Below are 15,302 nucleotides of genomic sequence, written 5' to 3' on the forward strand. Positions count from 1 at the left end.
GAGATTAATTCTGTGGTTTTTGAAGGTTAACTTTATCCAGAGTTGAGCACTTTCCTTGCATTTTTATAGCAGAATTATTCCTACATTTGGGCAGTATACTTGTAGGTACAGTTCCTGCAAGATGTCTCTACTTGTAAATCTGTTTCTTTTCTTATTAGTCCTCTTTCCAGGTCTCCGAGTTGGGAGCAGTTACGCTGCTGCTTATTTATCTTTTCATATAATGCACCATCAATTACGTTCAAACTAGATAAGATGGATTCTCTTTCTGGTCATAAATTCTGTTTGTTTTAAAGAACTTTTGGTAGGAAGTGTTTTTTAAAAAACATATTTGTATATTCTTAAATACTCTGATAGGAATCTGGTGTTTTAAAAAATCTTTTACTGTCATGATTTGTAATAATACAAGAATTCTGCCTGCTGTAGACTGTGAATGTAATTAAAAGTGCCAGTTCTTTAGAAGGTAGGAATGTAAGGAAATCACATGGACTTCCAAGGTAAGGAAACGACTTGGTGGGAAGAAAGTAGAACGACAAAGTACATAATAAATCCCATTTTCTCCTGATGGGAAAAGAATGTATTCAGCATATGTCAAAGTGTTTTGATCTATAATGGAAAGCTAAAGGAAATACAACAGAGGAAACATTTCACACTTCAAATTTGTTGCCATGGCAGTCTGCTCAGCTGGGTTTGGACGTTCAGATTGCTTTCACTTGGAAAAAGTATTGCATGAGATAGTTAAGAAATACACAAGGTTTTGCTTAGTAAGAAACTGCAAAAATTAATCTTAGAGCGTATGTTTCAGATTCGTTAGTGCATTGAGCACTTTACAGCTACGGAAACTCAGGCAGAAGTCAGTACTTCTCAAGGTCTTCAGCTAACAGCAGAACTGAGAGCAGCACTTGGCCAGGTTCTGCTTTCGTTTTCTCTTACCAGTCCTGTACTGCTGGAGTAAAGCTCATGAGAAGGTCTCCAGCACTGTAGTGCTTTCATTTAATAAGCAATGATAAATGGGCTTTTAGCTATGTACTTGCCCATAGCACAAAAACAATTTAATTGAATCTTAGTTTTTTAAAAAAAGAAAAGAAAAAAAAAAGAAAAAAGGAAGAAAAAAAGAAAAAAGGTGTTACTTCCCTTTGCATTTTTGGGTAGAGGTGTCATATTTTCTTGGCAACCTTGGGGCCTGTTTTCCTATTACATGATAGTTAAATGCATGTTTTCTGCGACTGTTCCAAAATGTGGTTGTCTTCAGCGAAATCTTGTTGTATTGACAGAAAAGGGCAGATTCTGTTGCCACGTTGGCCTGGTTTGTACTAGTATAAACCTATTGGCTTGGTTGGACCTGATCAACTCTTTTTACTTGCGTTTATGTAGAAGTTCACCCTTTGCAAATCTGTAGGCTTGATAACTTGCTGCTTATTAACTAGCTCTGTTCTCAGTAAAGATCCTTCAAGTCTATGTTGTGTACAAGGAGTTTTACTAATCCAGATGAGAAACATAGCCTTTTTGTGTCATGGTTTATGTGTAATGGCTATATCTTAAAGCTCTGAGGAGTGAAGCATCAGAAAATTACTAATGTGTGTTTGTTCAGAGATGCTGGCTCTCCAGTTAGAGTAACAGAAAATACTCTTTAAACCGTTGTATGGAAATAAGGGCATCTTGTCAGATACTAGACTTTGACTAAATGATGTAATATTGCAATTTCCATTTTCACAGTTTGACATTTTCATTTATTTCTCACTGAGACATAAGACTCAGAAGTGCCTGGGACTAAGTTGTGGTTTGGGTGGTTTTTTTTCCTTTTGAGTAATTCACCAATAACAGTTTTAAAGAGAGTTGGCTTTTACTTGCTGTCTTCCTACACTTTACAGAAAATTTAAGGGGAACAAATAAATGATTTTCAAAATATAGCTAGGAAAATATTTTCATCTATGTGGGGTGAGCTAACTCATGGTGAGTGATCTTTTGATTATATGCAGTGGTTACTGGAAAAAATGTATTGGGAAGTATGTTATATTCTTAAAGCTAAATTTTCTTCAGGATACCAAAGGTATGGATTGTTACATTATGTTGTGCTGGGAATCAAGAGATTTCTGCAGGGATCTAATTTCTGAGATCTCGTTTGTGGCAGCACAAAGGAGAGGAAGTGACAAGGACGTGGTGGATGTATGCATTAATCACCAGCCTTCTATTTCTGTGGTGCAATGTTACTCCATCCTATTAGTTGCAGGATCCTTTATGTTGAAAAGAGTTGGGGACGTGCGTGCCTATTTGCTTTCATTGCCAGCTAACATCACAATGATGAATAATGAGATTTTAATGATGTCAAAATTATGGCCTGGAAAATCTGATAATTTAACATCTCTGAGTTGACATCCAAGTCATGCAATTTGTTTTGATTAGTGAAGCAACACAGGTTTAACCTTGTCTACAATAGGTTTTTATCAAGAAGGCAAAAAAAAAAAATATCACACATCTTACTGACTAGACACATTTTAACACTTTTTATTGAGAATTTATTATGTCAATAGTTCCTTTGTGAAGCTTTACAGAAAGTCCATTTCTATAGTATTTTGACATCATATTGAAGGCTTTAATAGAACCAGAAACATTCTAGGGGTTGATCACTTTCTGTCATTAACTGAAACTGTTTTCCAAGACCAACTCAATTTGATTCCCAAATGAAAACTTTTGAAACTAGGACCTCTACTAGGTTAGTCAACAAGGACCAGTCTTAACTAGCGATTTTAATAATTTAAGCAGAAGCAGAGAGAACATTTTTGTTAGTTTTATTGATTTCACTTAACTGGCAGTTCAGCAAGAGGGCTATAAGCCATAGATCAACTCAAATATTAAATTTAATTTTGTGAGAAAATAACACTGTTAATAATGGCACTTAACTAGTGCTCACTTTCTAGTATACAGTATATACATACAGAAACATACAGTACACGTTACTGTTCAGAGGTTTACATTTAAATGATACACTTTAAGAAATAATTTAATAAATTCTTTGCAAATTCTTTTTACATCAGTAGGCTGATTTTTATCTTGCATATATACAGTATTTTACTCCTATTTATTTAAATGTGAAATAGATAAGCCCCTATTTACAGTCATCAGAAACCCTCAGGTATGTGTGAAATGGAAAGGTCCCATTCTTGAGAACTTTGTATATTAAATATTTGTCCATAAAAGTTCTTCCATGTTTATGATATCATGTATTTCCTTAAGTATTTTACTGCACTTACTCATCTGCTGTTTTTATATAAATATTGCAAAGTTGTTGCTTTTTGGGATACTGCTTTTTAAGAGATACCACGTGAGGATGCTGCAATTAAGTTCAGAATTTCCTTAAGAGAATAGCAGTCAGGCAGCTCCATGGCACAGTTTCTTTGAGGCAAGTGATATATCAAATTAACTCTTAAAAAAAGTTGGGTGGATATCAGTCTTCGTTAAATTGTTAAAGTGGTTTGTCTATATGATTGCCATCACATTTAGTATGTTATCAAGGATACATGCAAGCATACTTAACTCTGCTGCAATAAAAAAATTAGAAAAAAATGAAAATTCAGATTTCGAGGGTAAATTATATAAAAACTTGTTCTCCATCTCTTAAATAGCAGCTTCCATTTTACTACATAAAGTCACTTCTAATGTCAAATGATTAAGATGTGGGTCATCATAAAGCAGTCTAATGAGGTAAATGTGAGTGGTGAATGGTACCAAGTGTGCAAGACCAAGCAGGGATGGAAACAGGAGCAAAGTAAAAATTAAATAGCACAGAGAAGTGAAAAAGATGAGAGAAAAAGATAAATGATAAAAAGAGCCATGATCTGAAACAGGGAATTTAACATGGAGAGAGAACAACAGAAATGCAACAGTCTTGTTAGAAACAGAAAGTAGGATGTCTTAGGGAAAGGGGGAAATAGAAGTAAGGAAGCAACATGAAAGTTGACATTGCACTTAATGCTGCCTGTTCAGCCACACCGTCCTGGCAGTGTCCCAGTTCTGGAAGCCTCTATTCACACCAGATAAGCCAGTTCCTCCCTGCTGGAATTTTTCCTGCATAATGGAACAAAATTTCTTTAACAGATTTTACACGAGAGATTTAATGTGGTGCATTAGGAAACCTAATTTTCCTTGGATGGGAAGAAGAGAAGCCTATTTGCTTGACAGTTGTAAGGAAAGATTTATTTTTTAAGCACTTCTGTGTGGAACTGAGCTTGAATGCTCAAGATGTGTAGAAATTTGTAGAAAACCTCTCAAGTTAAGGGGAAAAAACCCCCAACCAACCAACCAAATGGTTTTCCAAAGCAGCCAGTATCATGTCAGCATAGAGGCACTATAAATTGGTCTGTGAATCAGACATAATGATAAAGAAAGGCAGCTTCGTTCCGTAACATGGTTTTAATCACCAGGCTAAAACTGTGCAGTTAAATTGATGTAGTTGTGCTGGCCAGTTTTTGTGTGGAGAACACACCATAGAAATAGATAGGGCTTAGGGGTTAAAAACAATTCAGTAAAATATGAAAAGCTATTAAAAAAGTAAAGATTAATGGAGAGTCTTCCAGCAGGTTGTTAATAACTTAGAGATGCTTGTATATGAAGAAGATAAGCAGATGGCTATAGCAAGAAATTACTTGAATAATGTTGAAGAGAAGGGAAAAGATCTGAAAAGGCTGTTCCGCACCTGCTTCCCACTTAGAACTTAAGCACGTCTCTATGCTGACAAACTAGGACCAAATAGCACGAGACTGTGCTATAAGTGATGAAAGAGGTTTGATTCTGGTTTTGCTCCATGTTTCTTCTATACCAGAGGCTTGAAAAGCCACAATTTTTGAGTCGTGGGATTTGAGTTACGTTGTGACAGATTAAGCAACGAAATGATTTTGCTCTTGGCAGGGCGAGTGACCGTGCTGCCCCCAAACCAGGGGGAGAAGAGCAGTTTAACCCCTACCCCCGTCATTACTAATGCAACAGCAGCATGGGGACAGGCAGTGCTTGGGTCAATGTTTCGTAGTTTGCTCTTGTGGGTAACTGTTAATTTGCTTCCTGCAGCATGTTTGTGTTTCTATGTATTTCACATAGTAAAATTTGGCAATCTGGATTGGATTTCTTCATCCTCACTGTGAAATTCAGAAACTATACTTTTATTGTGTTTTCAAGAATCATATTGGGAGGCACTCCATTTCTGAGAGGTCAGCAAAAAGCTGATGCTGACTGGGATTCCTATATATTGCTCCCATTTTAGTCTTGTATGTAGTGAAGGATTTTGTATTGTTGCCAAACCTCCAGTGATGCCCTAGATTAAAGAGATTTTAATTTATTTGTTGCAAACATATCCCTTGAAAATACAAAATGTTAATCATAAACATATTTATTTTTAAGATAATTACTCTTGTTACATGAACATATGTGGACCATAACACTTAGCCAGACATTCTTTACTAGTTAAATTTTGATTTAACTTTGTAAACCACTGTGTCCTTCATTTTAATATGTGGAACAAACATCTCTCAGTTCCCTTAGAATTAGTTAATAAATATTTCTGAATTCTTGAAATGTTTTAGGATGCAAACAAAGAGCTGGAAAAATAAAACGTGTTTTTGTTAATTGTTATATCTAGAAAAAAATCAATTTACCATAAACGTTAAAACTTAGGTTAGTTTGTGCAAGAAAATAATTTCCGAAAATGGTAAATTAGGCTTCTTTTAGAGGGGATTCAGTGATGGAGAAAGAAATTAAATAATTTATAATTAACATTTACTACTTGGACAGGTATAATAGGATAACATGATCTTTAGTAAAGATCATCTATATTGTCTTCATTGAAAAATGCTATTTACTTCATCAAGGATAGCACTGTTACTTCTTTGTATAGAAAACAAGGTAATACCTTTTTCTGTACAAGATACAAGGTGCTGTGTTTTCAGTCAAGCCTTCAGTAAACTGCTTAGTGATTTCTTCAGACAGGAATATCAGAGTGATGAAGACCGAGTTTATGCTTTGTAACCAATTCAGTGCACTGAAAGTATTAGATGTCACAGGTCTTACAGCACAGAGGCCAGAGTCTCACAAGATTTCAGCAAACAATTACTGATTTGAAAGTTAAGACTGTTTCAATTAACTGTAATGGAAAGCTCCTTCTAGCCTCCTGGTGGGGACTCTCACATTAATGACTCTGAGTGCCAACACAGCGGTATCGCAGTTCCGGGACTGGTGTGCTAAGTACTGCAGTGACAGAGCACCGGGGGGGGGTTTCATTCCTATGTCATAACTTGCTGTACTACTGTGCGTTCATGTGAACACCCTTGATTCCCACAGTGTATCTTTTTAAGCAAATGTCGTAGTTTGTTGGGAAAGTTTTTGTTAATGTATCTGTAGAGCAGAGGCATTACAAAGCTGCTTGAGAAAGCCAAGAATTTTGATAAAATCTTGGTGAAATGTAATATTCGACTGTAATTTTCATCTGCATTTCTTCCTTGTGCATTAGTAAATGTGCTTACCAAGAGAATAACGTAATAGGGTGTCCATAACGTGAACTGTGTACAGACTGTGGCAATCAAAAGCCTGTGCACCGATGGATCTAATCGTCCAGTGTCTTGATCCAGTGGTGTAGCCTCTTTGCGTATTCGCAAGATTAATATAAGTGCATACAGTACAGCGATAGCTGGTACAACATACCCGATAAAGACCATAATGGCATCTGCTGCTTCTTTGTTCTGCATCTTGGAACACTCGATTATTTTAGTGGATACGTGATTGCAGACGTAGAACAGGAGAGATGAAAAACTGGTAAGCATGGCACCACCCCAGATGAATCCACAAACATGTTTGGTATTGTACACACTTGACATGTAAGTTCTAGGTAAAGCACGTTCAATGTAGTAGTCCAGACTGAGTAATGTAGTAGAGTACATGGTGACTAAGGACGAGACGTTGAATAAAATAAGCAAGGTAATATAAACTTCATTGTTAGAATTCCAGATGGCCCATTTTGTATTGGCAAGACCTAGAAGGTACATTGGTGCCAGAGCGTTGATGATGAGACCAGCAATGGCGATGTTGACAAAGTAAACATCTGGCATAGTCATAGTAGCCTTGTTATAGAGATTGACTAGGACCAGCAAGCCATTGTAACAAAGGCCAATCGGGAAACACAGAATGAGGTAGAGTAGGGAAAAGATGGAAAGCACAAGGTGGAAGTCATGGCAGAGATGCTGGTCCTCACTGTTCTCTGTACTGTTGTTTAAGGTTTCACAGCTCCACATAGTGATTTTAGCTTTTGTGTCTTCTCCGCTGGTTACCAGCTTTTCTGTAGAGAGAGAAATAGTAAAGTTTTGTTGAAATATTATATTGTAAGTGAAATACAATGTCGGATGAAGAAAACATTTTAAAGATAGAGATTACACGTTTCACATAACTGATCAATTTAAGGTCAGTGACTGAAATGCCTTTTGATCTTGTTAGTCTAGAAAGTCATTGGTGATTTAAAATTTCATGAGACTAGTAAATGTTCTGAAGTATTAATTTAAGTGAAATTAGCAGCAAATGAGTTGATACAGACACTCAACAGAAGTAAATAATAAACTGTATATCTTTAAAATAAGTACTGATGTAATATACATGAAGATTAGTACAATGGTTTTTAAAATTATTGAACATTTTATATAGCTAAGAATACATAAGGGTGGCTGCTGAAGAGCTGAAGGATATAAGCTGAAGCACAAATCTTAGCAATAAGATGGAGAATAGAATTCTCTAAGGTGTTAAATAAGCTTTCTCTTGAGCAGATAGTTTCTTAGGAGGCGCATTCAGGGCAGTATGGTGGATGTAGACTGGATCACTGATAGAACTGACAAAGACTAGAGGGAACTGGGAAATGAGGTGAAGGGTTGTTTTTTTTTTTTTATAGGTCAGTTTGTATTCAGATCGCCAACCTATCACCATTTAGTTCTGAAAAAACAATGGACCTCTGTAGTCTAGGGAACCTAATATCAGGGCAGCCTGACTTTCCAAAAAGGCAAGAATTAGCTATCATTTCCTCTCAAAATAGCTTGAATTCTTTAAAAAGTATGCTAGTATCAGTAGTTGTTGTCCAGCTATCTTGGCTTTATCGTCAGTAAAGAGATAAAATTTTAACTGAAATCAGTGAACGTTAAAGCAATTGTGAAAAGTCTCTTTCCAAAATGCAGAAATAAGTAATCTCTAAAGTTCAACCAAAAACATTCACAGCCTTAAAATCATGGTTATTATTCCTGATAGCCCATTTCTGGGACAGTGAAGAATTTATGCAGCAGGTGATTTCCCACGTCACGTGTACTCTGATACTGTCAGATACTCTGCATTGTGTCATTTAAGTATTTCACATGTATAGGAAAGTATAAGTACACGTACCTGCATTCCTTCCAGAGACAGAACAAGATTTAATCAAATCCACAATAAACATTGTGCAATTAAAATGAATGCTACTAGACAACATGCTATACTCCATGAACCATATGGCTAAATTACACAGTATGGGTTTTGTAAGCGTACGAATATGTGGTTGCATCTCTCTAGTGCTAATCTTTTGACACTTCAGTACAGAATTTGTTCCAGAATCACATCAACTTCCATTTTTTATTTCCCACTGCAGTTGTTTTGTGTGCATTTTTTTTCTAAATACCATAGCCTGTGCCAGGTATCAGGCTAAAAATACAGTAATTTTAGCTGGGCAAACAAATTTTTATTCCACTGTTGTATGTTGGATTTCCTCAGATAAGTGGCTTCTGTGGCAGTAGCAGAAGATGTGGTTGTGTGGTTTTCCAAGCTTTCTTTCACCTTAGTGGAAAAACTTGGTTTGTTTTCTCAAATCAATTCTTTAGCTGTAGTATTGCATATGAGTAGAAAGTATGGTATCTTTATGTTGTCTTTCAATCCTCATACTGGTTTTGAGCACTGAAAACAACCCAGTTTATTTTCAGGAAGCATCTGTTGGTTTAAGTTTTTAAGAAGGTGCTGGGTTTTGGTTTGTTTTTTTAAAAGAAAAAGAAAAGCTGTTTTGCACAGTTGAAGGCAACCAAACTTACATCTCATTGAAGTTATGACTTGATTCAACCAAAGCAGCAGACTGGAACTAGATATTGCAAATATCGTTACAGTGAGTGCAAGGGTGACTAAGCACAGGCATGGATACAATCATGTAGGTTTATCCTTAAGCATGGAGCTTTGATTACTCCAGACTGAATTACATCAGCCACAGAATACTTGCCTGTATACTGTCTCAGAAGATCAAGTCTTTGCTACCATGCTTTATATTTTATAGAGAAGGGGGACGTCTGGTTTCACAAGTGTATTTAGTAATCATCCCTTTTTTCTTTGTCCTCTAACTGCAGTTACATAAGACAATTCTAGTTTGATGATAGAAATGATAGGCAATTCATTGTGTTAAATAGTAATGTTACGAAATTACAAAACTTACCTCCGAAATGAGCAAAAATAAAATCCAAAATAAAAATATTTTCTGAAGAAATTTTGCTTATGATTTCTAAACTACCAGATGAGGTACTTTTGCCACTGATGTAGAAATCACCCATTTTTAATTGTCACTTACCTGTGAAGGCACTGAACCTGTTTGCTGTACTGTACAGGCCCAGCTCAGCATTTCTTACCCTGCCATTTCTTTTGTAATTTTAAAGGCAGTTTTGTCCTCGCAGACCATGTCTGGGTACGTCCCTAGGATGCTTCGGATGCAGCACTTTTACTCGATCAATCTAAACTAACCCCTTCTCCCGTCAAAAGTAGTAGCTTGACTCTGTTGCATAAGTAAATGCTGCAGTCCTCGTTTACTGTGGGCTGACTCAGCCTTCCCTAATGCCTCCCTTGGTCTTGTCTGCTTTTACACTTTTATCACATTGAAAACTAAAATCAGAACTTAAACCGTAGAAGGAACGAGCGTCCTGCCAGCCGCCGCTCGCTCTCCAGGCTTCCTTTCCCACGGCCCCAACCTCAGCCTTGCTGTAAAGCCTCTTACCTTTAATTCACGTTTTACATTCCTCCGCGCTGTCGGATCCGCACGCGTTTGATAAGCAGCGTTTCCGAGGAAGGAAGGCGGCTGTAAAGCCCTGTCTCGTTTCTCATTGAAAACATGGTGCTCGCTTCTCGCCAGCGCCCGGGGAAGCGTGCTGCTCTGCTTGCCTGCCTGCGCTGCACTTGTTTTTCCTCTATAAGTTACTCACAAGTTTCTGCTTGGCTTGGCAAGCAGCATGCCCCTCCCTTTCCCTGTTTACAGCCAGTTTCAAGAAGTGAGAGGCTGTGCTCGGAGGGGAGCGAGCTGCTGGAGCCAGCTCTGTTTGGTCTCTGGGTTTCAGATTTACTACTTAAAATATACGGGCTGCTGGAGCATGCAGGTTTGTTATGGTATTGTCATCTGCGCTGGGGTTCTCTGGGGACATTGGAGAGGCCGTACCATTCCCTGCAAGCGCAATCAGCAGCTCTCGTTCAAGAGCGTGGGTTTTATTTTTAACCTGGGATGAGAATATGTAGCTTTGAGGTTTTATTTTTATAGGCCATACATCCTAAACAATCAGTATTTTAAAATTACTACGAAGTGCATAGGTGCTTGTGCTGCTTGCAAAGGTGAGCTAGCTTGTCATACAAGCTAGGAAGGAAAGTTTTTGAGTGTTTACTTTGAACTTGGAGATTGTGTTGGTGTTGTAAAAAGGCATTACAACGTGAACCTCATTTGGTGATGGCATTATGGATTCCATTCTGTTTCCTTTTTTAAAAAAGTTGATGATTATTCTCAATATTTGCATGTCACTCACAATTAATGAATGTGTGTATAATCTCTACACCTTTAAAATGGATCATTTCTGGAAAGAGTTTTTGAACTGTAAGTTGATAATTTATCCCGTACTGAATTTTGTTCTGAATTGGTGGTTCTGTTGTTTGTATGGAAACTCCTCAGGCTAATGAACCAAAGCTATTACCTTCGAAGTATGTTTTTAACTGATAGTGTCAACCAAAACCAACAGCTGCCTTACTTTTTCAAAACAATTTGTCTTATATTTAGAGATTCTGAGGCTTTATTCCATAAAAATTGAATTAATTAAAACTCATTAATTAAAAATTAGGCAGGTGTTTATGGAATAAATACCAGAGAAACACTAAGAATGACTACTCAGTTTGTGTTGAGTTCTTCCGTCTGACTGTAAGTTGTGGGTTTTTTAGGCAAGGCCTGTGCTGCTTAGTTAGTATTTAGCAATTCATTAGGAATATGGTAAAAACACTGCAACTCCAAATACAGCAAGTTCCTATGTTCCTATTTGTTACGTAGGCCACAGACAGAACTGCGTATGTGCTATGGATAACTCTGTGTTACAGACTGGCATCAAGCCTTTGCTGCCTCAAAGCTTTAAAAGGACTTTAATCATCATGACTTCACTGGCGAAACAGCAAAGTGGAAGGTATTAGTGGAGAAGTACTTCTAGAGTTCTGATACTTGGCCAAAAGCCTACTTCTTTACATGTCATGAAAGTTGAAGGTGATTTTATTTGGATAAAAATTTGCATGAAGTACTTAAGAGAAACTTCTTACAGCACTGCACAAAAAGCTAAGAGCGTTTGGTGGCAAAGAATATTTTAGAAAAGATGTATAAAATAAACTTTAATTAATGAGAAAAAATGAAGTGCTGCTTAGTTGTATTACAGAGTCAGTTTTTTTCAGACATTTTCATTCATAATGCAGCACCAAGTTGCAGAGCAGGTTGGTTAGCAGTTTCAAGCATGACCATTCTATGCTCTGATTATTTTGTTTGACTTAAAAACCAAAAAACAAACCAACCCAAACATTTATCCAGCTGTAGCACTATCTCTTGCTCTGCAGATTTTTTTGTTTAGACAATAAATGATTTGTCTACTTGTTATCGTCTATATGTGCAATAGCTCTTATCGGGATTATCTAACCTCTGAATATGTGTTTTTTCACAACGCGTAATATCATTATAAACCATATGTAGCTAATAAAGCTGTTGCCAGTGAGGTAAGTCTCTAAACAGGCCTAAGACTCATACCTTCATCAGGTCTTCTGGAGTTCCCACATGATCTGTTAATTCCTACAGAGCCTGAAACCCGAGGGCTCTGCCTAGGGGAAGGCTGAGCCTCCGCAGAGCTTTGCTGGACGGCACAGGTTTGCTTCAGATCAAGACCAAGAAAACTGAAACGCTTGGCCAGAAGTGTTGCATATATGTGTAAACCGTGACTTAGTAGGTTGTCAGCTACTCATCAGGGTTTGAAAGATGCTTTTTGAAAGTGTCGTGCTAAATATTACTTATGGATTGATTCTTAAAACTTTAAATAACGGATGAGTGGTATTTCTGGAAAACAGCATGCCTGCAATCAGTTGTACCTCACTCAAGGGGAACACGCTCTGAACTCTCAAGTGCGAGAAATGAAGTGTCACACTGCTGTTACCTCTCAGTCTGGGTAACGTGACGTTTTTTAGGCTTACGAGCTTATTTACATACCATGGGGATTAACAGAAGACTCGTTGGCTGGATATACAGAAAAGTAAAACTAGATTGCCCAGGTTAGATATGAGGGGGGAAAAAAGCACCAGTGCAGGCAAGTAGGTCTCAGAATATACCTTCCTTATGCAGTTGCTGAATTGCTGCTCTTTGTAATATAATATAATGATAAAATGCTTTTAACATTAGTGGAGAAGAAAATCCTGCTTGATCCTGGGTGCTGGGCTGAAAAACAGGCCCCTTCCAACCCTATCATTTATGCCTTTGTGGTGCAATCATTGACCAGTTTGGTGTGTGGTATGTTTATAATGGGTATCGGTTCCATTTTATAATGTAGTTAATTCAGCACAATATAATACGAAAGAATCCATGACAAAATAACAAGAATAATTGATATAAAGTAGCATTGACTATAAACCTGTCTTGGATGTTTAAAAACGTACAAATAGAAAAGCAAGAGTAGGTCAGTTGGAAGAGGGGTGTTTTTTCCTTTCTACAGTAGCACTGTCTGTCCCCGGCCCTGTGAGAGGGAGCACGGAGCGAGGAGTTTGCTACCCCTGGCAAGTGAACTCATGGAAACAGTAGGCGCCCAGCCTCCTGGTCCCACTGATTTCACCCTCATCATTAGGCTCAGGGTTTGCTTTTCTAAGCCGATTCCCTTTGCAGTATGAACTTGCTGTAGTAGCAACATAACAATAATAAAAAATGTTTAAAAAAGATCTTTGACTCACACCACCCAACTATTGCTTACTCCGGCTTCATTCTGCACAATTTGAGTGCTGTGAGCCCCTTTCCAGCTTCATAGCTTATTGCCTCCCCAGTGGTATTCCCTAAGCGTTCCTTCTGCCCAGACATAAATGTGAACGTACATTTCCCTCTGTTTTTTTAAAAAAAACTTGGTTTTCACATCTGCCTGACCCTTGTTTTCCTCTTTATCTCTTCCTGATGACTCCATTACAGGTAACGCTGCACCTCCCATCATCATTTGCTCATATGACACATATATGGTATCATATCAGATTTATCACAGGCTTTATAAGTATCATCCTCTTTCACTTCTTACTTCTCTGTTACTTTCCCATGGAACATCTCAGACTGTTCTTAGGCATGTTGAGTCAACGATAAAAAATGAATTCTCAAGAACTATAAGGGTATATTTCTGTCACACATGGAATGACTACAGAGATACTCGTGCTTCTGAAATCAGTCTTTGCATTTTGCTTTGGTCATCCTTTGAGGTTGTTTGCTCTCTGCTTTTCCAGAAACTCAGAATATATGTTGTCTTCAGAGCACTTCAAAATGTAGCTCCTTGCTGTGGGCCCCTCTCTCACTTGCTAGGACTGGGTGACCGATTTTATTGTTCCACAGATGTTGGCAACCCCTGCCACTTGTTTATTCTTTCATTCTGTAAGCACCACCTTTGTGGTAAATCATCTGCATAGTAGCTCCCTGGGCATTCAGATCCAGCTTGCGCCATGATAATCTGCTTGCTGCCTCGGTCTCTTGGCAACCTACTAAATAGATGCAATTTTTTTTTTTCTGTTTTAGCCTTTTTTTCCCCATCATTATTCTTCTTCTTATAAATACATATAATTCCATATAATGTAAAACTATTAGCAATGTCGGGTGCACACTTTGTTTCTATTTAGATTGTTCATCTCTTTGGCAATCCAAGTTCAAGTAAGGCTATGTCAGAAGTAAGTCTCTGCAAAGTGTTGTCACAAATCAGTAAGCATCAACAAATGAGTTCAGATGCTCCTTTGAGTTTGGAAGAAAGAGAGGAAAACTTGATTTTAGGTTATGGCAACTGTTTTTCAAGATGCACATCTTTGGTATATGAGGTTAGAACTGAAGAACTTTCTTCTGTCTTCGTTGTTCATAGAAGATTGCACAAAATGAGGTGTGTATCCATCAGAAACAGGTAACTGTATCTGCTTTCTTTTCTCTTTTTCCTCCTCAATTTTTAAGCAGCTTAAAGCTGCTTAAAAAGTAATATACTCCAATAAAGACAGACAAAAAAGATCAACTACTCTGGAAACAATAAGAAAAACTCCCAAAGGGTGTTTTTAAGAGACTGCTATATCTATTAAAGAGTGGCAGCATGACAGTGGTCTGGAAGGTTGTAATAACCAGGTAGTATGGGGTAGAAGAGACAAATGAAATTCCTGCAAAATGGGGAGACTATGTTCTGTGGAGAGGAGATAGTCCAGCATTAAGGTCCCCCACGATTTGTGTGGAAGGAGTCCCGTGTTCAGAGACAGATACTGTCTGCCAAGCGCATCTGCCACTCCAGATAAATCCTTCTTTTTTATGCTGTTGATTTCTTTGTAATAGAGCCTCTGCGGGAGTTAGGTTGCCGATGGCTGTGCCCTCCTCGTAGCTGCTTGGGAATAGCTGCCCTGGGGGCTCTGCATGGGTTAACTCTATAAACACGATCATGTTTTGTTAACCTCTCTCAGCATCCCGGTATCAGATGAGTATGACTGGTCTCCTGCTCCACCTCTTCCTGCCTTAGCTTCATCATTGAATTCCGAAAGAGCCTCTGTATGGAAAACCTGACATATCTTTTCTTTTTTAATCCCCGTAGAGTGAACAGTGCAGCTTTTAATACATCAGAGATGTGTTGTGGCTTCAGATTTCATTACAGCAAAAAGTGAAATATCTTATTTTTGTGCAGTTCTAAAGATAGGGTATTCCATCAGGCAGAATGAGTTTACGCAGCGGTTACCTGTATTCATCTACAAGCCTTAGCTGCCTGGGTTTCTGAAATAAGACACAATTTTGAGATGCCCAA

The 15,302-nt window shown here is 37.8% G+C and overlaps 2 protein-coding genes across 6 annotated transcripts in view; one reads left to right on the plus strand and one right to left on the minus strand.

Moving 5' to 3' along the window:
- The window catches only part of C15H7orf50 (chromosome 15 C7orf50 homolog), a 129,588-nt gene that overhangs the window by 39,486 nt on the left and 74,800 nt on the right, over positions 1-15,302 (plus strand). Inside the window, exon 1 of one of the 3 annotated variants that reach the window (XM_054842413.1) lies at positions 10,318-10,391. The exons of the other annotated variants lie outside the window; for them this stretch is intronic. Within the exon in view, the coding sequence (XP_054698388.1) occupies positions 10,386-10,391 (6 nt within the window). The 5' untranslated portion in view covers positions 10,318-10,385. Of the gene's footprint in view, positions 1-10,317; positions 10,392-15,302 lie in introns of those variants that run through there. 3 annotated transcript variants of the gene reach the window in all.
- GPR146 (G protein-coupled receptor 146) overlaps positions 2,775-15,302 on the minus strand; it is a 54,586-nt gene continuing 42,058 nt past the window's right edge. For 2 of the 3 annotated variants that reach the window (XM_054842407.1, XM_054842409.1), the window contains one exon: positions 2,775-7,315. In XM_054842407.1, coding sequence (XP_054698382.1) covers positions 6,267-7,271 — 1,005 coding nt within the window. In that variant the 5' untranslated portion in view covers positions 7,272-7,315 and the 3' untranslated portion in view covers positions 2,775-6,266. Of the gene's footprint in view, positions 7,316-10,015; positions 10,388-15,302 lie in introns of those variants that run through there. The other variant, XM_054842408.1, reaches the window with a different exon arrangement.

The sequence above is a fragment of the Grus americana genome, chromosome 15 (assembly GCF_028858705.1).
Source record: "Grus americana isolate bGruAme1 chromosome 15, bGruAme1.mat, whole genome shotgun sequence".
In the NCBI taxonomy this organism is placed as follows: Eukaryota; Metazoa; Chordata; class Aves; order Gruiformes; family Gruidae; genus Grus; species Grus americana.